At 46.5% G+C, this 26,287-nt stretch overlaps 6 protein-coding genes across 6 annotated transcripts; 1 reads left to right on the top strand and 5 right to left on the bottom strand.

The window, feature by feature from the left end:
• Window positions 1–110: 110 nt before the first annotated feature.
• On the bottom strand, window positions 111–3,457 carry ATNIH1004_006669 (uncharacterized protein; the record flags this gene model as incomplete). The annotated part of the gene is made up of 4 exons (XM_033571296.1): window positions 111–141; window positions 451–2,802; window positions 2,871–3,136; window positions 3,242–3,457. The coding sequence occupies 4 exons, from the start codon at window positions 3,455–3,457 to the stop codon at window positions 111–113; spliced, it is 2,865 nt and encodes a 954-aa protein (XP_033424611.1).
• Window positions 3,458–7,125: 3,668 nt separating this feature from the next.
• On the bottom strand, window positions 7,126–9,322 carry ATNIH1004_006668 (uncharacterized protein; the record flags this gene model as incomplete). The annotated part of the gene is made up of 8 exons (XM_033571295.1): window positions 7,126–7,366; window positions 7,431–7,474; window positions 7,527–8,241; window positions 8,292–8,406; window positions 8,453–8,880; window positions 8,932–9,013; window positions 9,084–9,220; window positions 9,312–9,322. 8 exons carry the CDS (start codon window positions 9,320–9,322, stop codon window positions 7,126–7,128), a joined length of 1,773 nt encoding a protein of 590 aa, XP_033424610.1.
• A 3,834-nt stretch (window positions 9,323–13,156) lies between these two features.
• On the bottom strand, window positions 13,157–18,733 carry ATNIH1004_006667 (anion exchange family protein; the record flags this gene model as incomplete). Its single annotated transcript, XM_033571294.1, has 10 exons — window positions 13,157–13,320; window positions 13,539–13,962; window positions 14,017–14,160; window positions 14,245–14,448; window positions 14,505–14,680; window positions 14,737–15,092; window positions 15,147–15,288; window positions 16,541–17,846; window positions 17,913–18,618; window positions 18,684–18,733. The coding sequence occupies 10 exons, from the start codon at window positions 18,731–18,733 to the stop codon at window positions 13,157–13,159; spliced, it is 3,672 nt and encodes a 1,223-aa protein (XP_033424609.1).
• Window positions 18,734–19,787: 1,054 nt separating this feature from the next.
• Window positions 19,788–21,281, top strand: TPS1_3 (trehalose-6-phosphate synthase; the record flags this gene model as incomplete). The annotated part of the gene is made up of 5 exons (XM_033571293.1): window positions 19,788–19,825; window positions 19,900–20,003; window positions 20,073–20,445; window positions 20,511–20,881; window positions 20,938–21,281. 5 exons carry the CDS (start codon window positions 19,788–19,790, stop codon window positions 21,279–21,281), a joined length of 1,230 nt encoding a protein of 409 aa, XP_033424608.1.
• A 640-nt stretch (window positions 21,282–21,921) lies between these two features.
• Window positions 21,922–23,472, bottom strand: ATNIH1004_006665 (NAD(P)/FAD-dependent oxidoreductase; the record flags this gene model as incomplete). Its single annotated transcript, XM_033571292.1, has 3 exons — window positions 21,922–22,767; window positions 22,824–23,359; window positions 23,439–23,472. The coding sequence occupies 3 exons, from the start codon at window positions 23,470–23,472 to the stop codon at window positions 21,922–21,924; spliced, it is 1,416 nt and encodes a 471-aa protein (XP_033424607.1).
• A 1,200-nt stretch (window positions 23,473–24,672) lies between these two features.
• ATNIH1004_006664 (uncharacterized protein) lies at window positions 24,673–25,774 on the bottom strand (the record flags this gene model as incomplete). Its single annotated transcript, XM_033571291.1, has 3 exons — window positions 24,673–24,756; window positions 24,803–25,144; window positions 25,199–25,774. The coding sequence occupies 3 exons, from the start codon at window positions 25,772–25,774 to the stop codon at window positions 24,673–24,675; spliced, it is 1,002 nt and encodes a 333-aa protein (XP_033424606.1).
• Window positions 25,775–26,287: the final 513 nt, after the last annotated feature.

Below are 26,287 nucleotides of genomic sequence, written 5' to 3'. Positions count from 1 at the left end.
GGGGAACGACCTCGCATTACCTAAGTACCTCCACCCTCAAAGGAAAAAGAAAGGCAGAGCAAACCCACGAAGCCTCTGTGCCATAAGTCAGCTAACTGAGAATTTCTGATCTAGCCTAGAGCAACATCTCTAAACCCGAATCTGCAATGAAACAATGTGGTATTATGTTATGCCTGTCCTCTAGAGGTTGCCTCAATAAGTCCGGATTGGCGTCTCGTCCGGTGGCGGAAAAAGACCCTCTTTCCCCATTTCCACGCTTCCACGCCAAGAAAGAACAGCAATGCTTCAATGAATACGATTCCCCATTCCCATGAAATGCCCGTGTGCTTGAAGACTACATGGTTGATTACAGGGATGTATAGAATCGGGAAGGTAGTAATAAAACCAGCCATGATAGACCAGAAGAGGAATTGATTCCTCCACACGTCATGAATCCACTGCGTAAAGTACCTTTTGGACCTAGGTTGCATACGGAAGAAAGATCGGCGCATGTTCACCATCTCCCAGGCGAGGAAAAGTGCAAACCATGTCAAACACACAAATGTTGTTGCTCGCGCCCGGAAGACTAGGTCACAATCGGGTGTGTAGTCGCGATTGCATCCGCTGGCCAGATCACCGTCTCCAAATCCCCACATTCTCACGGAGAACGCAGCTAGGCAGAGAGCTGCAGTCCAGAGACCGTAAGCTAGGATATCTATTATCACCTCCCACGTGAAGATACCCTTCTTACTTTGCGGGGGACGGTCCATGATATCAGGGGCGGCGATTTCCATGCCGAGGCCCATGTCGGGCATACCTGAGGTGATCATAATGATCCACAGGATTTCAACGGGCGCCAGTGGGAACACAGACTGGCCGTGCTGATCCTTAAAAGCCAACCCAATAAGAAGGGTGCATGCCTGGGCAATGTTCTCGGATAACAGATGAAGAACAAACTTCTGAATGTTGTCGAAGATACGGCGTCCTTCTTCCACTGCATTAAGAATGGAGGCGAAATTATCATCCGTAAGAACAATGTCAGATGCGTCTTTGGCCACGTCTGACCCTGATTGCCCCATGGCTATACCGACATCAGCGTGCTTCAGGGATGGTGAATCATTTACACCGTCCCCTGTCATGGCAGCAAAGCGTCCGCGTCGGTGAAGAGCATCAATCATGCGCACCTTGGTCTGTGGAGCGCAACGCGCAATAACCAGAGGCAGCGTGGGGAGATCATCGACCTCCGCATCCGACAGTTTATCAAATTCGCCGGCAGTCATTACCATGGCCTTGGCCACGTCAGTGGCTACTGCACTGAGATCCGCGGGCAGAATTCCGACCTGCCGCGCGATGGCACTGGCCGTCCCAGGATGGTCTCCTGTCACCATATGTACTGCAATACCAGCCTGGTAACAGGCTTGGATAGAGGCCGCAGTCTCCGAACGAGGAGGGTCGTAAATACCGATCAATCCTAAAAAGCACAGATCCTTCTCAATCTCATCACGATTGAGGTTCGAGCCTTCCAGCAGCTGGGGCCGTTCAGTAAATGGCCGATGCGCCAACGCCAACACACGGAGACCAAGTTTCGCCAGCTCTTCCATATTTCGGAAGATATAGTTCCGAAGATCCCCCGTCATAGCCACCAGGTTAGGTGAGTCCCGATCCCATATCACGGATGTACATACGTCGACAATGCGCTCGACTGCGCCCTTCGTGAATATTACGCAGTGCTCTTCTCCTTCAGTGACTTTACTGAAAATCACGGACATCATTTTCACAGTGGAGTCGAACGGAAATTCGGCCTTTTGGTACCACAGAGCGTCTTGCCCTTTGGTCCACCTATCACGGTTCCAATTAAACCTTGAGGCGAAGACTTGAATGGCAATTTCAGTCGGCTCACCACGTGCATGCCACTCCTTTTGCTCGGATTGGTAGACATGAGACAAATTAGCCATAGATGCTACGTCAAGGTAATCTGCAAGTTGCTGATTTCCATTTACGTGTTCGTCCGCATCTTCTATAGGTGTTCCTTCCTTCACTTCATCAAACTGGATGGGGGCCGCACAGGTAAAGGACACTTCACCGACAGTGGGGTTGAAAGGCTCGTTGGACGTGTCCACAGTATAGGTGCCCCGTGATGGGATCCAAGCCTTCTTCACGACCATCTTGCCCTGGGTCAAAGTTCCAGTTTTATCGGAGCAAATATCTGTGACCGCCCCAAGGGCCTCCAGAGAGTCTAGCTTGCGAACGATCACGTTCCGCTGCACCATGCGCTTGGTCCCCACGGCCATGGTGATAGTAAGGACGACTACCAAGCAGGCGGGAATCATACTCAATCCAGTACCAACTGCATAGAGGATCACTTCGTTGTTGCTACTGAAGTGATTGGCAGCCATGACAATGATTGCAAATAGTACTGCAATACCAAACAGTAAGAGAGCCAATTTTGACAACTTCCTTTGCAAAGGAGTTCCGATGTTCACGCCTAGAAACCGGCCTACAGCATCTGTCCCAGTCAGAGTCCAGGCCTGGATGTACCACCGCTTCTTGGTCTCTCCATCGGGCCCACGTTTGACAGGACGGCGCTTGGTATAGCTATCACGCAATGCAGCAGCAATAGAACCGATCTCCGTGTACATGCCTGTGCCAAAAACTACACCACGAGCACGACCGCGTGTGACAGTACTGGAGCTATAGGCTATGTTCAAACGATCTCCGGGGCCTGTGTCATCCTTGAAGGTGGAATTATATTCCTTGTGAACAGGGAGAGATTCTCCCGTGAGAAGGGCCTCATCCGTCTCAAAATTGGCTGCTTCGACCAGGCTAAGATCACGTTAGCTTCAATTCGATCCTGCCCAGGATGGCAAGTATCGTGAAAACTTAAAGCTCACCGAATATCTGCAGGAACAGTGTCACCAGTTTTTAATTCTATCATATCGCCCGGAACGATCTCGGTGGAAGGAACGGAAAATGTCCGACCACCTCTTGAAACAGTTCCAGTAGGGGAGCTTAAGGAGTGCAAGGACTCCATGGTCTTCTCAGCTGCATATTCTTGGAAAAACCCTACAACAATATTTAAGACAATGACGGCGCATATCACACCACCTTCGATCCACGATTTGATTCCGAAACTGACCGCCATAGCCAGAATCAACACCTGATGCAGCGAATTGGATCAGGGTCTGTACAGCAGAAAAAGGGAAAGAGAGCAAAGGGAAATGGGCCGCTTAACTAGCATCATTGCGTTCGCCATTTGGCGCACAAGGATCTTGGCCACCGACACCCCTTCACCCTCGTCCAGCTTGTTGAGTCCATACTGCTGGATACGCCGATTGGCCTCATCCTCAGTTAGACCTTCATCGAAATCCGTGTTCAGTTCCTTGAGAACTAACTCGTAAGGTAGAGCGTGAGCCGACCGGGACAACGAGACTCCCTGGCGCTCGGAAAGCCTTGAACTGGTCTGTTTTTCGTCTCCCATCTTGTTCGACTAAGATTAAAGGCGCTTTGATAGCAATTAATCAATGTTGGAGAATCCAACGGTAGGAGCTACAACGGGCAGAGAGAAACACCCATATATAACTCGCTTTCTTAGAAGGTTTGGGAGGCTTCTACAAAGCTTCTGCTGATGACGGGAGGTCTCTTCTGTCGTCACCCCTAATAGACCGGGGCATCGTTCAGGACTCGGGTTTTTAGTGGTGAGTGGTGACATGATGCGCAGTTGTGTGCAGTTGTGTGCAGTTGTGTGGAGAAATTTACTGATACGAGTATCTTGGCAAAGAGAACCTTCCCATGTATGCCGAATGATCTCGACCGGTGGAGAAGCCGATCAAAGACCAGCATCATTATCCATTTTATTGGACAGTTCGGGGCTGGAACAATCTGCTTGCAAGACCACCCACCCAATACAGAATAGCGATGCAGGGATCCCACTGCCAAGAGTTGACTGACCACAAATGTGGCACCATGGAAGACGGAAGTCATTCGTGAGGAAGCGCTCCACCTGGGTGAGCCGTGGAAACATTCTTCTCAGAAGGGTGGACTTGGCGGATGCTGATCTCATAGTTGACCAGTAAGATACTTTCCCTGATAGCTGAAATTGATATGCAAGGTAAGTTAAATAACGTCAGTATGACAAAGCAAAGGGGTCTAACTTAAGTTAGAAGAGAATACCCAAGGAAGTTTAGCGCCCCGCACTTCCTGATATACTTTTATCTAATTAATCCTTTGTAATAGTTATCTTAAAACTAACCAACGAGGGAGCAGGGGTTAAAGAAAGAAAGGAAAGAAAAGGTGCAATGACGTGAAACTTAAATTGTGCCATGCTTTGATCAAGGCTTAGTTAGGTCTCTGTCAACAGTAGTTCCGTCAATTAGCCACCAAATATGCTGCCAAGCCAATTAGATCTGGTGGTTAATCGCATCAACAAATATGACAGCGTGCATTTGTTAACCTGGCAGTAATTCTTGGTGTTTTGGCTCTCACTTAGTCATAAAAAGCGTCCATCACAGCACAGTATCCGTCGCTTATTCATACGTGTTTACCATCGAGGGTGCAATACTTATTTCCCTCATTTCAGACGCAGAATCTCTCGTGACTTCAATCTGCAGTGCTTGGGTTGTCTAAGATACTATTATTGCTTAGAATGAAGGCCCCGCACATTCCTAGGTGCTTGGACCAATCTTAATCAAATTCAAGCCCCAATGCTTATGCTGATATGGAGAAAGAGAAGGATTCGGAATGGTGCGATGCAGATACTAACCTGGGGTACTTAGATCATACTCGTGAGCATCAAATGTACCCAGGGAATCTGCTGCGGTCAGAGATGTAATACTTTATGGCTGTATAACGCAGAATCACTATAAGGCTTCATTGAATAGGCCCCAAAATCGAATTAGACTAATCAACCACACAAAATCTACCCTACTTTTATAGTGGTCTCCCCACAGGAAGCTTGCATATCATTCTTCTTCCCTTTATTATACATGAGGCCCTTTCGCTTTAAAAACTTTCAAAGATAGGGGCTTTCTTCCAGATGTTGATGGTTTTCCGTCTTCAATTGCTCCTGGATTTGATTGGTTTGTCTCCTCCTTTGAACAGCTCGGTGACGCGACCCAGCATGAATTGTTTTTTTTTGTGTTTTCCAAGGCCGTAACTCGATTACGATGGCTTCCATGGGCAGCCTCTGGCAGAATCGACGATGTGGTGTCTTTTTGGTCTAGAAGTGATGTGGCCTGCGCGTGCTAACAACAAAGTAGTTAGTACTCTAGGCTATCAATCGACCACAGGGCCAATCCCTGAAATTACTCGCCTTGGATAGTCGCCTCCATGAGCGGTGGTCATGCTGATGCAAGTCGCTAGCCTGCATATCCCGAGACTGTCTCATGTCCATGACATTAGCACTCCACTTTAATTGTTTCCCGCGGAGATGGAGACCAGTTGCTGAGAAAGATGAGACTTTCGGCATGCTAATATCAGGTGCCTAGCTATCGTCACTCACAGAGAAAAGAGCCTCAGACGGAATAGAACTTTTGCAAGTATTTCCTAAACTGGGTTGCTGTTGTTGCCGGCTTGGCAAGACATGGGGCATGCCCGAGGCCAGATTGCTCGTTTCTACCCGTGCATGCACGTTGTTCTGGATATAGCCTTGCTCATTGCACAGAGCACTCTCAGGAACCGGATGCCTGTCGGGGGGCACTCAAAGTCCTGGTCGGCCGAGGTGCCAGCGGCAAAAGGGTAGACACCGAGCGTGAAGAAAGTCTGCTCGTGGCATTCTTCTGCGTATCAGCAAAGCCACATCAGCTACACGGTATTCTGACGAACGATCAATCTGGGCTTCTTATCCTTTCAAGGATATGTTCTATGTGCTAATATTGGTGATATATACTTTTAAGGAAGATTTGGTCTTGGTGCCGTGCTTCAACTTCGAATGCTCTCTTGGAATTGGACACGGTGTGTTGTTGCATATGGAGCAGGTAGAAAAGGGACGTCCTTTCCGGTTAATGCGAATTAATGGCCGGCCTGTTATTCATTATTATATGTCTATTTGGTGGAAGGTAGAGGGAGAAATGTACCATGATGCTCACACGTGGTCACACGGTGCCCGCGGATGCAAGGTCTACATGCCCACTTCTCGCCATCAATTAGCATCTTTTTCTCTCGTTCATTCGTCGTTTCTTCCCTTTCGGAAGTTAACGAATGAGATAATAGACTGATTTGTCTGGAAGGGAGTATTTGTACATGAGAGTTGTAAGAATAGAACAGACGGTGGGCCACCACTCAGTAATAAACTGCAAATACTATGTGTGAGGGAATTGAGATGGCAGTAACTTCCCCCCTTTCTTGATTCGTAAACTAAATAAGCTGGGGCCTATCATTGCTGCCATAGAGAGTAGCCTCAGGTGGTTAAATGGTGTGCGGGATTTTCCTAGACCACAACGCTAGTGGAAAGTAGGGTTGGTAAATGAAATTTGGAATGACCCTTGAAATTGAAATGCGCTAGGTAGTAATTATGCAGTAAATTATGTAGTATATTATGTAGTATATTATGTAGGCCGCTGAAACTGAAGCAGCGGGATAGGATTCACTGCTTAGATGTCTAACTATATCTTGATAGATCAGAGGCCATACGTTGCGTACTGCAAAGATACTAAAACAAAGGGAGAACCCTGCACACTTTATATTCGCGACTGTTGTTCTCCCATTTACTGAGGGATAAAATACACCTGATCTGCAAGAGAGGTTTGACAGTTTGAAGTTTGGCTAACCCCTAAACGATAAGATTAAGAGCAGTCCTCAGGTACTCATCGAAGGCGGTTAACATACTCATTACGAATGGGGTTGAGGGTTACTATAGCTCTTGTATGGGATTACCAACTTCTCCTGTTTTCTCCAGACTGATTGGCTCAACTGCACTGTAAATAAATTTAAACTTACCTTAGCGGACACGATCTTCAAAAAGGTCAAGCCGGCTATTGCGAGGGAGCTCAGAGTGATATAATCATAGAAGATTTAGCCCGGTAAGAGAGGCCAAATGCTTTACGAGACCACTATTCTCTCATCTTATCGCCTGTTGTAGATTTTTCATAAGCTATCACTATCCTCTCTTCTTCCTGCATTCCATAGTCGCTGTAATTCACCGACACAGGGTTAACTGGTATGATAGCGGCTAAACTTCGGTAATTGCCGAAGTTGCAAATTTTCGCCTTTGACACTATCCTCCGCCAGGCGTTCGTTGGGAAGTAAAATAGCACGGTCAAGCTGGTAAGGTAATCCTCGATGGCGTCCCCGTATCATCATTGCGCATATCACAACTTTGCTGAATGTAGTAAACTCACCGCTCAGCGATGTCATCACTGTCGGATACCCAAGACTGAGGCCAACATTACCACTATGAAGAGGTTAGGTCTACTCAGCACGAGGTGTGCACTTAGGGAAATTGAGGAGATACTTACTACGCCGATGTTACCTCGAAAAGCACCGAAAACACAGAAAAGGCCTGTCGCAGGTCAGTGGTAGTACTACCGGGAAACAAGATAGAAAACACAAACCGGATCGGTAACATTCATAATCCTGTCTGCTTCTGCGATACAAATGCAGAATGCTCCTAGAAAGATATACCACAGATCAAACGTGAGTTGGTTGCGGATGTGAGTTAAAATATACGATCTGCTATTATTTTCATCGCCCTCGTCTTCCATAGGATATTTTCCTAGAGCCTTCTCTTCATACGTGTTTGATGCTCGAATGCTAATGGCGATAGGGAAAATGGCAATGTACATCATAACCACCAAGCTAAATTGGACAGCTGGGTTGACATCCGCCAGGTTGAACGTTGAGGTCCCAGTATGTCGAGAAGATGCCGCCTGGAAAATAGCAGCCAAAATGCGTGGTCCAGGGGCGAGGTTATTGACTGCCGAATTATCGAGATCTAGAACTATAATCAAGATAACATCAATAAAGTTCATAGCAAATAGGATCCCAAAGAGGGCCCACGTTGGCCCACTGGGGAAAAGAAGCGTGTAGCAGCGGCGAGGATGTTTTAGCAGGAAGTTAAGAGGTTCTCCAAGTGACGAAGTCCGTGGCACAACTTTAGATATAACCCAGATAACCAGCCGAAGGAAGCATGGATAGCATGTGTTTCCAGCAAAAGCAAGAAAACTCATAAGTAGCATAGGGAATGTTGCATCTTGGAATGAGATCATGGAGTCTGGTGTGAGAGTAAACCCAAGATTGTCTACCATCGTTTGCGCGGAGTAAAACCCCCTACAGAAATAATAAGCAGACTGTCTCTCCCCCATTGCATGAAAACTTACCACCAAACACTTCCCTGCCCACACTCCTCCAGGTACTGTCGATATTTTGGGTTTGCATGCTGAATCCAGCCGACGAGGCAAATTGCGCCAAAGATATGGAGCCCGAAGAAATAACCTATAACATAATTAGATTAAATACCTTTCACGGCCGACAAACCTACCTGTGACAATCTTTAGGAGTAACTTAAGGCTGCGGTATTCAATACCACCTAATATTTCTCGGTCCTCAGCAGTCAAGTTGTGGAATTGTGAATTCTGACCGAGGGTCGCCTGTGAAGAGAGCTCGGGTAGGTCTAGCTGTTGTGAGAGGGATATTTTTCGTGCGGCCTGCGATTGATGTCTTCGGCCCCGGCTGGAGGGGTCACCGACAACAAACATGGAAACAACGTGTTCAAGAGGTGCAGTGTCGCCATGCAACAGCTTGTTCTTGATGCTCTGGTCAAGCCCCCGAGAAGTTTCCGTCGTCCGGGTCTTTGCCACGTGGATATCCTCTTCTATATCATCGGCAAAAACGATGCTGGAAGGGGGAAGTTGGGTGCTGGTCGCCCTTGTTGGCGTCGTCTTGAGCCCATCATCACCGGGATCACCTCTGAATAACGATGAACAACGCCGACCGTCATAAGGATGCCGACACACTTACTCCTCTGGACCCGCCGGAGCCTTTTCCTCGCCTGCTACCACCGCGCTGACTCTCCGCGGCCTCCACCGGAGAAGATTTGGGGCTATTTCATTTAGATTCATCTCAGTTTTTTTCCCCACTGTGCTGGTCCGAGTACGCGAGGGTGATAATACCTTCTGCCTTCAACCTCTTCTCAAACCAGTACAGGCGAACCACCACCACCAGGATGTTGATAAATCCCAGATTGCTAATAATCGGAATTAAGTAAATATACAGCTGTTGATACGTCTTCAGATCCTTCACATCGACTCTGCGTAGAACGAGTTAGGATGCGCCAACACATCAATGGGCGCGACAACCAACGTGTTGAGTCCGGATTTATCTCGTCCAATCCGCCACACCTTCGCCCCATCACACCCTTCTTTAGCCTATGAGAAATTTTTCTTTCTTATCGTTAGAAATAGCAATGAGAAATGAAATATCAGTGATTTGAGAATCAGGCAGCTGAGAAGAACAGCTCCATGGGAAGCATTCAGTGGCGAACATCATACTCTATCTGCGTTGTTGGAATGGATGCCGTCTGTTAAATTACAGGTACCTTGTGAATCAGGCATCTTAGCACACCCGGAGCTTTAGCATATACGATTTAGAACGCCAATCCTACTGGGGACGTCACCAGCTCTTTACGAACAGTGGATCTCTTGAGGTGGGAGAGAGTCAGTCTATTTGACCGACCGTACGGAGTATATAACCCGATCCTTAAAAAAATATCTAAAAAAGTGTAGGTATTAGATTGCGTCGGATACTCCGATTCGAGATTCTAAATCGACCACGTATCTTAACGAATAGCTCTCGCCGTATCCTACAATTCGACTGGTTCATTGTCGATGCGTGGTAGCCTACAGTGCAGAGACCAGGATTTTGGATGAGAAAACGGTCGGGTTCGGCATGCAGCCGTCCAAGCGACTTCAACTTGCCGATAGGCCCCAGCCGACTAGAAGTTGTATGATCCAGCCGGCTTTTATGAATGGTGATATGACCGCCTTGTGTGGAGACTGCAGTGCGGCAAATTCAATGTACTTCCACCATAACCCACACTATTCCGAAACAAACGTGATAAGTCATGGAAAGTGCTTAATGAAGCCTCACGTCTCATAATCGACTCAATCTCAGAATATTTGAGCGTAGCCTTGGAGATTCAAGCCTTAACTCCCGAGGTTCTTAACGGCCTAATGTTTCAGCGGAAAGATGCCGTGTTAGGGGCATAATCATCTACCATTATTTCTTGCTTTTCACTGTATATTGGTGATAGAGGTAAACCCTAAGTTCCAATAGGCTGATTTTGATGTTGCTATACGAGCTCTGTTGTTGCACCCAATGCTGATTGTGATGGTGGTAGTCGAATAAGCCTTTTTCAACGGCTTTGACTCTCTTTGTCCTAACGCCTGCCAGGTTTGCTATGAACAGTGCAACGGTGATGAAACCCAGGTAAAAACAATTTGGCCCTAACTGAACAACATAATATCAGAAACAAACTGGTGTTGCATTGAAACTCGCCGTCTCCTCGGGGGTCGACGGGTAGACTTTTGTGATTTTACCCTGCAAATGACGATTCTGTGACAGCCAGGTCTTGGGTCAATTCAATGTAGGATATTGTTCGATTTATGGGGGGTCTGAATTGATTGTATTCAGAAGGTTGTTCTGCCCAACCCCTCTAGTATGAGAGATACTGGGTGTATATATTTGACATGATGTCCAGATCTGGACTAGCTTATTCTGACATATTTAGCGGGCGCCCGACTAGCCCCATGTCATAGGTTGCGGCCTGGCCGTGGGTGTTCTGTAATAGTTTGGTTGTCTCTGGGCTAGTAGAGATAAAACCACTTGAACATATGAAAAGGTACAAGGCAACTGATCCTCGATCAGTCGCATCTAGCGCCCTATATCGTAGTGAAGGTCTTAGTCTGAGCACCATACTGGGTTTAACCCGTGACAATTAACGTTCCAATGTTAAATGGTCAAGATTAATGTTTACTAGTGGAGTTTATCTGGGATAGACCTGTCAGTTGACGGCTGCTGGACTCGTATTTGTATCCAGTAGTCAAACCCGTGGCGCCTTGCCTGGGTATTACATACAAACTATGTTAATATCGACCACTCTAGCGTTTAACACATCGCTGCTAATCATAGCTATATCCGGCCTTTGACGGGCTACACCGTAGTTCAGGAAGCGTATGTCAACAAGGCTGATGTTGGCTATACTCTTCCGAGAATTCCGTGTGCCGACCACATTAGCCATATCTGCCGCCTTGTTTTCAAACGGATTACCAACTGTGCTCTTTCGTACCACTTTGATTTTGACCACTGAGATTCGACACTAGCGGGTAGTTACAATTCGTCTAGTCTCGACGGCCCAGGTCTCGACGTAGTATAGGCACAATAGTTTTTTTAAAGTCCATACATTTGAAGCAGTTCGTTGACCGTATAAAAGAATCAAGTACAAGTTCTTGTAGCCCTCAAGATAATAATAGATAGCGTAGATATACCTAAACCAGCTTTCTCTGGTTTAGAGTGCAGAAGCTGGACGTGCTAAGGATTATTCTAGAAGCCGACTCAACAACAATGTAACTGAGGTATAAAAGAAAGATTGTATACTATGAAGGAGCGTCTGAACTGGATTGAATTGTGGCTCCCTTGTAGGTTATAAACTCGATTTTCAACCTTCCACAAGGCGAAGTATAAAAGTTATGCACCTATTGTAGTTGTGTACACACTTGTAAGCCTACGCCAAGTCGCATCAGCATACTGCCACTCGACAACTTCACACGTGTACATCAAATTTAATGGACTATATGAGTGTCAGGGTAACCGGGCAGCTTCCGCTGGCTAGTTTATGGCAACGCTGAACTCTAGATCGTTAGCTAACACTGTCTGGGTTGTCTCTCAAATGCTAAAAGAAAGGTACTCTTGGTAACGTAGCTGACTAGTTTAGTACTTCTGGACCTTTAGTTCAGAAAGTGTACATATATTCATGGGAATTTGTGAAGACAGCTGCTATCTTAAGATTAAGTTAATTCACTTAGGCTGTTACGAAGTTGTGTAAGTAGGGCTTTTGAGATCCAGTTATATACTTGGTGCTTTCAGATCAGAATCTGTGCTACCTGGAGCATTCTGGGTAATACTTTTCTTGGAAACTTCCGAAAACGGCAAAATTAGGTAAAGTCTTTCATCGGATTTTTATGTTCGACTGTCTCCGTAACCGGATATCATACATTAACTTAGCTCATCCACTGAATAGGTCAGCATTTTGGTGGACATAGAGCGTTACACTCGTTAAAGTCAACCAAGATAGCATTGTACATACATGCCAGACGGCCTTCCGATAAGAGGCGAAAGTCCTAATACGGTTCCCGCTAGGTTCAGGTCCGGAACAATGTGTGATGCAGTCACTCAGTGCAGATTAGCCATGAATAGGCAGCTGTGAGGCAGATTGCGTCTATGTGGATCAACAAAATAGGAGTAAGCTACTGTTTGTAGCTGGCGTACTAGTTGCACAAGTACATAATCAGAAATGTCGGAAGAAGTGGCAGTAGCAGTGAATATTCTTCAGACTAGCTGCAATATTTCAGTAGTCGAGTTAATATTCTCGTTAGCATATACCGAGCGATATCCCGTCAACCATTCAGCGTGTCGAGCCAACCATACGAAAATGAGTGACTGGGAGTTATGGGCGTCCAGGGTTTCTTAGAGGGCGAATTATTGGACACAACGGAGACTAAACGGTTTTTGCTTTTCTAGAAAGAGCAGGTAACGGAATTAAATGGAGGTCAGATATCTTGCCTGGTGAGACCTAACGTCTTCACAAGATGTGCCTTATTCGGGCTTCGCAACGCCGTGCTATGCTCAGGACTTGCTCAGAGAACGTTCAGTGAGTGAGCTGGACAGTCAGTGAGCAGTTCTAGGAGCTCTGGGAGCGCTCCGAGAAGCTAAAGCGGCGCGCTCAGAGCACTCAAACGGAAAGAGCAGGTCCAGACGGCGTCGCAGAAAAAGGAGGTATATGCGAAAATAAGGAGACTAAAGCCAAAGAAATGTTTCCGAGCCCATATTTATTACAGTAGAGTTCTAACAGCCCACCTATTCTCCACCAGAAACCCATGGGCTCCTAATATTGTATCACTAATAAGCCAAAAAATAAAAAATAAAAAATAAAAAACAGAAATTGAAAAAAATTTAAAAAAACCAGAAATTAAGGACGAGTCCTGCGTTGTTTAACGGTGCAGGCTGCCAGATCTTTGCCGGAGAGCTCCAGTGTGTTCTGCGGAATATCTGCGTTCGAGACCGTAGTGCGGTGGAATCTCAGGAGGCTCGCCTGGAAATCTGGGAGGACCACCCAAACTGCCGAGAACGCAACTGTTGTCTGCAGTTAGATCATCTAGCACCTCTAACTCATGGAATGGAAACCATTTTGGAATGATCCAGACACGGAATGGGATCAATGCGATGATCAAAACCGGGAATCCTGCGCATGTACGTTAATTATCATAGCAACCACTAGACTCGTACCAGGGGAAGGCAGGAAAAATGACAATAAAGACAGAACTGAAAGGCAACAGAGAAAAAACGCATACCAATGGCTGCAATCGTTTGGGATATTGCTACACATGCAGCAACTCCAACAAGTTGACATGCAATGTAGAGAACGATCTTTCGCCTCCGGACCGTAAGCAGCGGCTCACCACGCTGGATAAACCGATTTTCATTCATTAGGAATATGGCCTTCTGAAGGATACCGTTTGACTCAATCGAACCCCAGCCGACGGTAAAGAACACACCCGCAAAAACTGCGGTAGGCATTGTATGCAGGATAGTAAGGATGGGACCTGTCATGCTACCAATAATGGCCAAGCCCATAACAAAGTGGGACACCCTCTGCTCCACTACTGTTACAGCATCAACAATTGGCCGTCGTATCTCTGAGCCTTCTCCCTCTTCGGTTGGAATTACTTGAAGACGGGTGTTGTAAAGTGTAAGTGAATCTGTATGAACTGGTGCCTGAATATTGGCAGCGGTTAGAAATGAAAGACAGGAACCAGTGAGTAATCCTACCTGTGGGACCAATCCATTAGGCATTGGAACCCCAACAATCCCTGCGATAAATGTTGTGCAGCCTAGCAAGAAAAAGTCCCAATGAAAGCCAGCAGGCTTTTTAAGCGGGAACTGCCGTGCCTGTGCTGTTAAGCTGCTGACATTCTGTGGGGATTTATAGTGTTAAAACTAGATGCTCAACGAACAATCCCAGCACATGTTCTCTACGGCGGTTGAGAGAACACTCACATGATCATAATAGAATAGCAACATAGTAAGAAAGCCGAACGGTAGTGCCACAAAAACCCATTTAACATCAAGTTCCCAGAAATGAATAAGCCAACCGCGATCTTGGGTAGGATAGAAGGCTTTTGTGATCGGAATAAAGCCAATGTGTGTGGACTTAAGGTTCCCAGGGAAGTGGGAAAACCCAACCCAAAAGATCGTACCAATCTAGATATCTCCGTTAAGCACTACAATAACCCCTAGAAACCAAGGAGGCAACATACAACATAGGCATAGTCAGCCAAGAGTCCACGGACCCCGGGTCTCCATACAGTACTCCCACCAAGCTTTTCTAGTCCCAGGATGGTAAGAAAATACAGTATAGCGATCATACAACTCAAATACCCAGCACTGCGGCCATAGGTGGTAAACTCGTTAACCAGCTCTTCGACACCCTTGACTATAATCCTCTATAAGCATGTATCCAAATTTACAGCCATAAAAATTCTTACTTACTAATATAGATAATGCCAACATACATGCCGAAGGATTCGCTCGAAAACTCCGTAACATAACGCATATAATCGCATATGTTGCAGAAGGCCACAATCCAGTGGAAAATTGCAGCCCATATTGCCGTCCAGCACATGAAATTTGCATAGATTGGCGGCTCGTATATGGTGATGATATCATAGATCGTAAAATTAAATAGAGAAATTAAGCCAGTAACTCCAACAATGGTTAGTGGCTGCGCTGCAAAGATGCTGAAAACTATTGCCGCCATGGCAGAAGAGAAAAGCCCTTCATTGATACCAAAGAAATTCCCCGTGCGACGGTACATGTCCATTGTATATGCAATAGCTGGGAGCATACTGATCCTCGACGTTAGTTATTCTTGTTCTAATAATCTCTTGTAACAGGCTTACTTCACAAAATACATCCGCACAATACTGGCCATAGTGCGGTAGGTAAGACCATCCTTAATATCACTCCAGTAATAGGGAAGTCTCCTCCGCACGTCATGATACATTCCTCGTCCAACCTGCAGGATCCGGACGCCTTTCCATCCTGGTCGGTCTTTGTAAGTATAAGAGAAATTGGTCTTTTCCCTTTCTAAGCGGGTAGAGGAGTGGGTTGAGTTAGGATCTGCCATTTATCCTTTGCTTTGAGTCGGCCGTCTTGTAGCAGCGAGATATTTATTTAGAACTGAACCACACGTCCGGGTTCCGTCCATATAAATATGCCTTGCTAAGACTGCTAATGGTATGTGGTGGCCACATTACGTTAGAACTACCGAGTAGCTTAGCTGTGGGCCCGACAGCCATAGGCCCACGGCTCGGCGTGGTCAGAAAAATAGACGGCATGGCCCGGAAACCAGAATGGAACCATTGTTTGCATGGTTACCTACCAAGAAATCTTTAGCTAAGATGAATTTTTTTCTTTTCTACCCATGGCGAGCAACATCACGGCACTAATTAGCCAATAGATTTTTGTGAGCCTCGGATAAGATCGTACTGCCCGGGCAGAAACATTGTCCCCACTTCTTGGCATACTAGTAATTTTTAACTACAGTCAAACCCCTTTTAGTCGATACCCCACTTAGTACTATTTCGTGTTGAGACGATAGAAGTCTATAGCACCGATTCTCTCATTTATAAGTAAAATCACCCCGGTAAGACGATTTTCGCAGTTAGTCGATATTATTTTCCTAAAAGTGGACTATCGACTAACCGGGGCCGCACTGTAGTGATAACGCTAAGGAAAATTGCATCTGTTCTAAAACTGGAGGGCGTAGAGTTGGTTTGACGGTCAGCCTATTCCGGCTGCTTGGTCAAATAATATGGCCGTTGGTGTCCCAGAATCATGTGACCAGATCGGGGTAAAACCCCCGCGGAGCACACAACAAAATAACCAAGAAGAGCCCAACCAGCTCAATTCATTCAAATAAGACCTTTTTACCAATCGTACTCTGTTTCCTCTTCGGGACTAGCCGTATATCCGACAGTAGATTAGTCATGCAGTCGGCTAACCTAACCTGTTAAACTTAAGAACCTAACTAACCTGACTAGAGAGGCAATTCGCTTAGTAAATAAGTGGCTTCCTTCTGACATCTCTTCTCCAGGAGCATAGCGCTTCAGACAAATTCTATATTATAGAGTACGAAAGTAAATAGAGAGAGCCAGCGAGATGCACTCCGATTGGTTAAGTATCGTGATTTACTATATGATCCCTGCTCGTTAAGAATTGAAGGATATCGTGAACTCCTGACAGTTTAACACTTAATATTTCTACTATGAAACAATCAGCAGCTAACACTTACCTGTCATTGTTCCCTCTAATGTCCACGGCGCTTGTGTTCGCCCAGTGCCACTATGTATCATCGTGACCTGGCCTATCTCACTTCGATCGAGACCACTACCCCACTGAAACAGCGATTCATATTCAGCACCCCCTCCAACTAGTATAATATTGGTTTTTGGCCCGGAGAAACAACCTTTATCATCGATGGCCTCCAGTCTGTGAAGCACTGCCTGACCGGCAGCACCCAAGTCCACGCCGGCAGGGGAGATTGTAACTGTGTCCGGGCCCAGCAACACTTGAATTATCTGGCCTCCATAGCACCCGTGAACCTCGTCTGACAAGCATGCAGCCTGCCGTTTGGCGAAACTCCAGCTACTATCATAATGGAAGACAAAGGAGCATTGCCGTGACTCGACCCAACTGCCTGGAGTGCGTTCCTGGAAGTATGCGAGAATGGAAGCCACGCCAGACGTATATCGGTAGGACTTTTGGGTGCCATGCACTGAATCCCACCTGCTGCTGCCTGCCCATTTAACCATACATCCATGGTCGGCAATGAGACCGAGATTTGGGTTGTCCTGGAAGGCCTGGCAGAGTTCTTCTGGCAGCCTTGTACTTGTCATGTAGACAGTATTCTGGATACTGCTTGTTAGGTCTTCCATCATCGACCATATAAGGGACTGAGCTTCTGATTGCTGGCAATCAGCGACAACATCCTCGTCAACTATTATTAAGCGGCGATTTTGCGGTTCTAAACGTAAGCTAGTTAAAATCTCTGGCAGGAGAGATTCCGCTCCGGTCATTCCAGGCGATGCAACACGCTCTACACGGTTGGATCGGAGGGTTGTGAGAAACAATTGACACCAACCAACAGCTCCCTCTCGTTGCACAGTGTCGTAAATGGTCTGACATCTTTGTTCAGCCTCATCAGTGTCAAGTTCAAGGGCATCTCGAATCGCTTGCGCACACTGTCTGGTATCCCACGGATTGACCAGAAAGGCGCTTTGTCCGAAGACTGTGGCACTGCCAGCGAACTCACTCATTATTATTCCACCACGTTTCATTGGAGCAGACAGGGAGCGTTGACAGCAAATAAAGTCATGTCCGACTAGATTCATTCCGTCCCGGAGCGAACAGTTCATATACACATTGGCCGCACTCAGAAGGGCTAGATACTGCGGGTAGGAGATATCGTGTGTGAAGAAAATTAAGGGCTGGTATGTCACACTAGCATGGGCCGAATTAATTCGGGTTACAATGCGGGATAGCTCTTCAGCAAGACCCGCCGAACCCATTGATGGGAGCCCGATCTGTACAAGAACAACCTGAGCTGTGATTTAGCTCCATCGCCTGCAGAGCAATGCGTGTGACATATCATTTACCTTTCCTACCCACGAGGGGTAACAGGACAAAAATCTCTCGTATGCCAGCAGCTTTTCCTTCAAGCCACTAACCAGATCTAACCGATCGCGGGCCACGACCAACGACTTGTCTCCATACTCTCGTGTGACCTGGTTTTTCCAGTTCTTTACATGTGGTGACTGAAGCGTGTGATTAAGACGAGAGGCGTCAATGCCGATGGGAAAGCTCCGAACACGAACTGTTCGTTCTTTGGCATAGATCATGTCCTGCCTTGTCTCGACATGCAACAGCCGGCGGCAAGTACGCACGAAGTTGAGACGATGCTCCTCGGTCTGAAACCCAATCAGATCTGCTCCGAGGAGGCCCTGAAGTATATAATTCCGCTGTGCTAGACACCGAAAGACTTCTGAAGACGGAAAGACGCAATGTAGGAAGAATCCAATGCAGGCGTCCGGGACTTTCTCCCGCAGCATAGCTGGAACCAACGCCAAATGATAGTCATGCACCCAGACACAATCGCCGCTGTTCCAATTATGCGCAATTACACGGGCAAAAGCTTGATTCATCTGTGTATACTCGTCCCACGACGTGTCTTGGTAGGCTCTGTCTTTAGGACTGTCAGGGATCTGATAGTTTAGGATTGGCCAGGCCACTCTGCGGCAGAAATTCGCATAATGCCCGTGGAAAACCTTGTCGGGCACAGCTACTAGACTAGAGTCATAGTCCTCTGCGAGGCTCTGCTTGATTGACCATAAGGCATCTTTCGGAATCTCTTCAGTCGGGACTCCTAGTGTACCTACTAATCTAACGTCTTGGAGCGTCCCAGCGCGCCTGGAGGCGGACACAGCATTCCGTAGTGATCCGTTTCCGTACCCAGTGGGTTCTATTATCCACTCATCGGTTCCTTCGAGGATTGGAATTAATCTCAAGCCAACCTCGCGAATGGTGTTGTAGGTGACTGCTAAGCACACACCACGGAAAAACGACGAACTTACTATTGGTCAGTGGAGTGGCACTTTTGTGCTCAGGTGCCACAGTGTTCAATAAATTAATGTCAGCAGGGCTAACAATAGAATGGCGCTGGGCAACAACATGAGGACTGTGTGACGCCTGGGACTCCCCAAAACAACCAGTCCGATTGCGATTGATCGTATAAGGCAGGAACCTATGTAAACCACGATCAACAAGTGTCATAAGTGGTGAAATCTACAGGACTAGTACTAACAATGATACAATGTGGACGGTCATCCTATTTCAGTAGCTAGAAGACCGTACTGTGCAGAAATATGAAGCTAGGCGAGCTTGAAACTTTTGTCTGTATGCTTAATTTAAACTGTGCTTGCGCTAACTTTCTCGGTTTGTTCTCTGTGTGCTGCAAGCTTTACAGTTCAGACGAAGTTGTATTAATACATTTCAACTTACCCAGATAATTTATAGTCGCTAGAAACCGTGGCGGGAGGTATCCAGTATGACGGACATCAACTCGATTTCGCCACTGTTACGCTGTAGAAGCACCATTCCCTTCCTTTTAAGTTTTGTTGCACTAACTTTTTCATCTGATTTTTTTTCTTTCCCTCGTAAAGTAAACTTTGGCATGTGATGGCGTAAAGTGATCAGGACCAACTACTCTAGTTAGTACCGTGGATATTTATGATGATAGAACAACCACGTTGTATTGCGCAAATACAGGTCACTGCCGCTGACTAGGTCAATGCTAGCGGTATGGACCTATAATAAAGCCTACTTCTTTATTTTCACATCTTAGTATCCTGAAGCCATCTATTTCTTTAGCCTATGGTTCCCCTTCTACGAGACAATGTCAACGCACGTTACTTGGTCAGCTGCTACTGAAAGGCTGTTTGTAGTATCTAATAGACTTCCAGTCACTTTGACTTGCCTACCTAATGGAACATATAAATACACGGAGTGCTCAGGGGGTTTGGTAAGTGGACTAAGTGGAGTATCAAAGACACGACCATTCATCTGGTTCGGTTGGCCGGGGACCGAGATTCCAAGTCATGAAAAAGATAAAGTCTGTGCACAGCTGTTGCAGGACCACCATGCGATTCCGGTTTATATCCCTGACAGCCTTGCTGAAAGCCACTACAACGGATTCTCCAGTAAGTTTCCTTAGCGTATGGATGCGCCGTATCGGCCTCGGCTTGTACTTACTATTGCCCCATCAATAGATACAATCCTATGGCCACTTTTACATTACCACCCAGGAGAGTTTGTCTTCGACGAAGGCCACTGGCAATCCTACCAGGAGGTAAACCGTATCTTTGCACAGGTTATTGCAGAGCGGCTTCAAGACAATGACATCATCTGGATTCACGACTATCACCTCATGCTGCTGCCAGGTTTGCTCAGGCAGGAAATAGATCGCCGGAAGAAGCGAGCTAAAATAGGCTTCTTTTTGCATACTCCATTTCCAAGCAGTGAACTTTATAGAATCCTACCTGTACGACAAGAGATCTTGCGTGGCGTCCTGGGGTCCGATCTTATTGGGTTCCATACGTACAACTACGCAAGACATTTCCTGCGGAGCTGCTTCCGGATCCTGTACGTATGCCCATTTATTCAAGAAGGCCAGTCCCGGATTTGTATGAACTGACGATGCCTTATAGCGACCTCAGAGGCAGTTTAGATGGAATTACCGTTCCAGGACGGACAGTCCACGTGAGGGCCTTCCCCATTGGTATCGATCCAGACGAGTTTTCCACTAGTCTCGAGTCAACAGCAGTTCAGGAAAGGCTTCGCGACCTACAAAACAGCTTCAAAGGCCAGAAGCTAGTGGTCGGAGTTGACAGGCTTGATTATGTAAAGGGCATACCTCACAAGCTCCACGCCTTTGAACGCTTTCTCTCCAACCATCCGGAGTGGATAGGGAAAGTGACACTACTTCAATTAGCAGTCCCAACACGACCAGATGTTGAGGACTATCAGGACTTAAGGGCTGTTGTAAACGAATTAGTTGGGGCCATCAATGGCAAATTTGGTCTAATCCCCTTCGTAGCCTCTATGGAATAATGGCTCCTGACTTATCAGAAACAGGGACTGTTGAGTACGTACCCGTTCATTTCATGCATAAGTCACTGGACTTCACCGAACTCGTTGCACTGTACGCAGTCTCGGATATATGTATTGTGACATCCACACGAGATGGCATGAACCTCGTTGCTCTCGAATACATTGCTGCCCGAAGTGGTAATCCTGGGACGTTGATTTTGTCGGAGTTTGCAGGCACAGCACAGAGCCTGCCTGGTAGCCTCCTAGTCAACCCATGGGACACAGAGCAGGTTGCTGAGGCATTTTCTACTGCACTTGCAATGGATCAGTCCACGCAGGAATCCAACTTTTGTTTTCTTCACCAATATGTGTCTAAGCATACGTGGTAAGTGCATCCAGGTGAGGTAACAATACATGTCATGTAGTTAATGTGACTCAGCTCCAAGTGGGCTCAATCATATGTCAACTATTTGATCAGTGAGTGTATATGAGACAATCCTTCGACAAAATGGGCCTTCTCCCGCTATCTGCTTGGTAAAGGAGAGTTTTGGTGGAAGGCGGAACTAATACTGTGCGAAGGCAAGTATTTAATTTTCTACGCAAGGTTGGACACTCGTACCCTGTGAATTTCATGGTCCAAATTTTATTTTCATGAAAATAGAGATCACCTGTGCAGTCGAACTTGAACTCGTGAAATGGTATTTTTGTCCAATGCATTCTTTGTAACTTGGTACATAGCATAGTTGATATCTACGGCTGATTTTCCATCACCTTACTTATCATTCCTCAATAAGAACTCAATCATATCATTATCTTATCAGTAGATAAGATGCTGTGACGCTCTTCCTAGTCCAACTCCGTAGCAAATTTATCTAGCACTACAAGGGTCAAATAATCCTCTCATCCTGTATCACAGGCCCGTTCGCAGTGCGAAGATTCGACGCTGCGAAGTACTGTTATTGCACCGGCGGTGATCAACAATAGATTAATGTGGGGGTGTGGCGAAATGGATTTACTTTGGGTGTATATTTACACCCACAAATTGTTAAACCTCCTGTAAGAGATGCGGTAGGCCTCCGGGAACCAACTGCTCACATCCTCACCAACCATCATCCGTGCCAGTGCTTCTCCGGACAGCAGGCAGTTGGCCATCCCGTAACCATTAAATGCGGCTGCAATCCATTCGCTGTCGCTATCACGCTGTGTCAACGAGGAGGGCAACTTCCCCACTATTGGAAGACCATCAAATGAGCAACCCATGAGCCCCGACCAGACACTCACAAGGGGCCATTTTGGAAGTCTGACTTTCCGGAGCAAACAAGAGAGTTTCTCCTGCAATAGGAAAACCGAGTGATGGTCGGCTGTGTTGTTATTGGCAGAGGAAATACACACGTACGGACAGACGTCCGCACAGCCGAAATACATATATCCGGTTTTTGCACTCTGTAGCAAATAATGCAGAGTATTAGACCAATCCCGGTTTTTTTGGTTATGCACAGTCGGAGAAAGTGAACCCCATGACAGAGCGAAACTACCTCTGCGCATACAACGGTCTGGGTCCTGCACTGTCATCGTGAATTTCTGGGGGGTAATCAGCCCGTCCACTCCAGGTATGAGGTGCTGAGAATAGGCATTGATGCAATAAGCGACTGTCGCAGCACGGAGGGCTCCCCGGGGGGTGTTGATACAATATGGATGTGAAGGATTGGACTGTGGCTCAAATGTGACCGACAATACCGGTGTATAGGTCTCCAAGGAGAACCGACGACCATGTGCTGCGACAAGCTCTCTAAAAGTTTCGGTCACCAATGGATATGGCCTTATTATTCCACCGGGGAATTTCATGCCGCCAACCGCGCCATAGACACCGTAGCACTAAAACAGTTGTCAGAATCTCTCCCGGGACAGGGTAAAACCATACTGGTATTTACATTCTCAACCGTCCGGGCATCAACAATGGTGAAAATATCCCTTAATGAATGGTGATCCTCTTCCAGCTGCATAATACTCTTCCTTGCGGCCTCAAAACTCCGACTGTCGAAAAATACCCGCAATACCGACCTTTCTTCATATACAGGCTCACTCTCTTTATGGCGGGAGGCGAATTCTGCCAATTGTTGCAGGTTCCGGAAATTGAATCGGATAATATCCCCTGCAGTCTGTGCTCCATGAAGCCGAGCGAGACTTATATATGTCTCTCCTGTGTTGACACTAAACAGGCCGCAATCGCTTCCGGTCGCACCTGAACATAACGAACAGGCTTCCAATACTGTCACTGTTTTTGTGGGACATGTCTCAAGTAATGTTTTACAAACTCCAAGGCCAGTGATTCCAGAACCAACAATAGCAAAGTCCGTGCTCTCTGGGAGCGAAAGTGACTGAATATTTGCTAGAGGGTGAATACGATATTTCCAGTAGGTTTTAAATGGGCCATGCCCTGGTATTCCAGGATCAGACGTTATAGTAGCTGGAGACGTTCACTATCTGTCAGTAATCATCATTTTGTCTTCTATATGTTTCCAGAAGAGGAAGGACAGGGACTATACATGATCCTTTATCAGGCAGTTTTTGAGCTGCCATAGCACACAGCCATGGGTCTCTCCTGCACGTGGGGTCAAATGAAAAGATTGCTTATCACAATAGCCTACATAGACACTGGTTCGGAGCAATGTCTACCCAAAGGAGAGACTTTATAGTGGCGATACAACAGCAAGCATAATGACATCATGGAACCCTATATGACTACTTTAAAAAGCGGACCTGGATACAGCTGGAAGTACAGCAACTATTCCATGGAAATAGCACCATACGCTCATTCCACATGGTCTAACCGGTTGGTTTGAAACAGACTCACCATGTAGGATATGCTACTGTGTATTTTTTTTTTTTTTTGGTTTTTCGACCGCTCAGCTGGAACGAGAAGTCAAACCTAACCTAACTCTGACGCGGTGAACTTCTCCATCAGGGCAGATGTAACCGGACCAAGATTTGACCAAGGACTCGAAACAAGTTCCAGGACGAAGCGCAATTAAAACAGCCTTCAATATAAACAAATTTTAGTGGGGATGTAGTGGTGGTGGAATGCTGTCAGTTGTCGCCGTCACATGTGTAGAAGAGCGCGGGTATCTTAATGATCACCCCAGTAAGGTGGATACCCTACTAATATTTTCTATCCTAAAATGTCTCTATGAAATGGAGTTGGAACCAAGGTGCCACAAGCTCGACTATACCCTCTTGAAGTGTTAGTCCAACACAATTCTGGTCCATGGTTGGTTGCGCTCCGAATTTTTGGTACATTTAATACCCGTGACCTGAGATTGGTCAGATGCTCACAACTAAATCGGCAATCAGTGAAGTGAAATGTCATTCGGGAAGTTAGTGATACTTGAAGAATATCATGAAGAGCAGCTATTGGTTTTCTCTGTTGGCTCTATTACACTTGGTTGCAAAATGGCGCAAATTATTTACTCTTTCTTTGTTTCAGAAGCCCTAATCAAAATCACGCTAAGCTACTTTTGGATTATTCTCCACCACCTTTGTTACCAGGTGCCGTATTGACATATAATAATGCAGCGATAAATTCAGCATGTTTTACTTGCCCTATATCCTCTGATACAAAGCTATTCCTGGTAAGTTACCCCCATATCACCGCTTCCCTGGCTTTTTGTGAAAGCCCAGACCGCACACGAAAGTTTCAGTGACTAGGGAGCTTGATGCCCAGATTTTGTATGCGGTATCATTTAGGTCAATAAGTTCTCCCTGTACAGAGCTCATAGATAATTACTTCTCTTGTGTGAAGACTTTGGGCCAATCCTGCTCCCTGATGTAATTTGCTATACTGTCCAACCGCGGGGGCGAGTCCAACTAAGAAAATTAGCAATTGAAAAGCATGACACCGGCATGGACTCACGTCTTTGGGATGGATGATTGTGGGGTCATCTCGGCCCTCGTATCCGAACTCGTTCCAATAAGCCCAATTGTCATCCAATTGACGATCGAGCTCAGGCGGGAGGGGAAGATTCAATTGTCCCTTTTTTAACATAATATATTCTGCTTCGATCCCAGTGGCCTGCGTAAATGCCTTTGAGAGTTCGCGTAAAGACATCCACTCCCTATAAGCAATGACGTTCTTCCCAGGCGCTTCTTGCACGAGGGTCTTGATAATTGGTCCAGTGTCTTCTTCCGCGGCAATAAAAGGCAGTTTAAGATCCGGGTCTAGATGCCCCACAAACTGAGCTACACCGCTCGCTGTCTATAGTGTGTGAGAAATTATCCAGTGGACCAAGTCAATAAGTAAATGACTTACCATTCGGGGCTGCATAATCGGATTTGACACGAAATTGCTCAGGAAAAACCCCGCCTGGAATACACTGGTCTTTTTCCACAGGTCAGGATAGGTTTCTCTTCCGTACGCCTCTGCCTTGGCCTTCGAGTCGAAATGATATACGTGCGTGTACTTCCCCCTGGACCACTTTGTCGCGTTGGAAAGAGACGAGAACACGAAGCGCTCCAATGTATGTACTTTCGCGGCAGCATTAATAACTCCCTTTAGTTGCTCGGTCTCATGGTTAGCAGCCCAGATATTAAGCGGCTGGTCTTTCGCCTTGGTTGCGTTGGCAGGGTCACTATATAAACCCCAGAAGTCACTGACGGCGAAAATGGCGTTCGCGTCCTTAAAGGCCGAAGAGAGGGTAGATGGCGAATCCAAGTCTGCTTGGACAACCTCCGCGCCGCAAGCAGCCAGGGCTTGGGCTTTCGCGCTGGCAGGGTTCCTGGTCACTGCGCGGACACGCCATTGTGGCTCCTGCAGAAAAACCTGTGCGACTGAGCCGCCCTGGTTTCCTGTTGCCCCGAGGACAACAATCAATTTCTTTGTCGCCATGTTTAGTATAGCTAGCGTGTTATTTGTCGTTGAGCTGATAGGGACCAAATTGCTAGTTTATAGGAAAGCCATTCCTACTTATAAATGCCATTGCCACCGAATTATTGTTTGGGAATCCACCGGAATTGGACGAGTACTCGGACTGCGACTTTCTCTGACAAAGTTTGGAATGATGATTACATATCAACCCGAGTGGGTCTAACGCGACCCTCCTTCCTCCCCTTAATCCTTCACGAATCTTCGGTTCCACTGCAGTTTCTTGGCTTAATAAGGATCATTAAGGATGATTAGTTAATGATTATGTGAAGAAATGCCCTTGTATGAGAGGAGAGGAGCAGGTTACGAGGGAAGTAAGGCACGCTGAGTCAGTAAGTCGCTGCATTATTACATTTCAATACAAGATCTGGTAACAAAGGTGCGGGGAAGTAATCCAAAAGTAGATTAGCGTAGGGCTTCAGAACCAAAGGAAGAGTAAAAGAATTTGCGCCATTTTTGCAACATAGTATAAACTAT

Source organism: Aspergillus tanneri, assembly GCF_003426965.1.
Source record: "Aspergillus tanneri strain NIH1004 chromosome Unknown AapTan_7_pilon_pilon_pilon, whole genome shotgun sequence".
Classification (NCBI taxonomy): domain Eukaryota; kingdom Fungi; phylum Ascomycota; class Eurotiomycetes; order Eurotiales; family Aspergillaceae; genus Aspergillus; species Aspergillus tanneri.
This window is presented reverse-complemented; position numbering and strand designations above follow the sequence as displayed.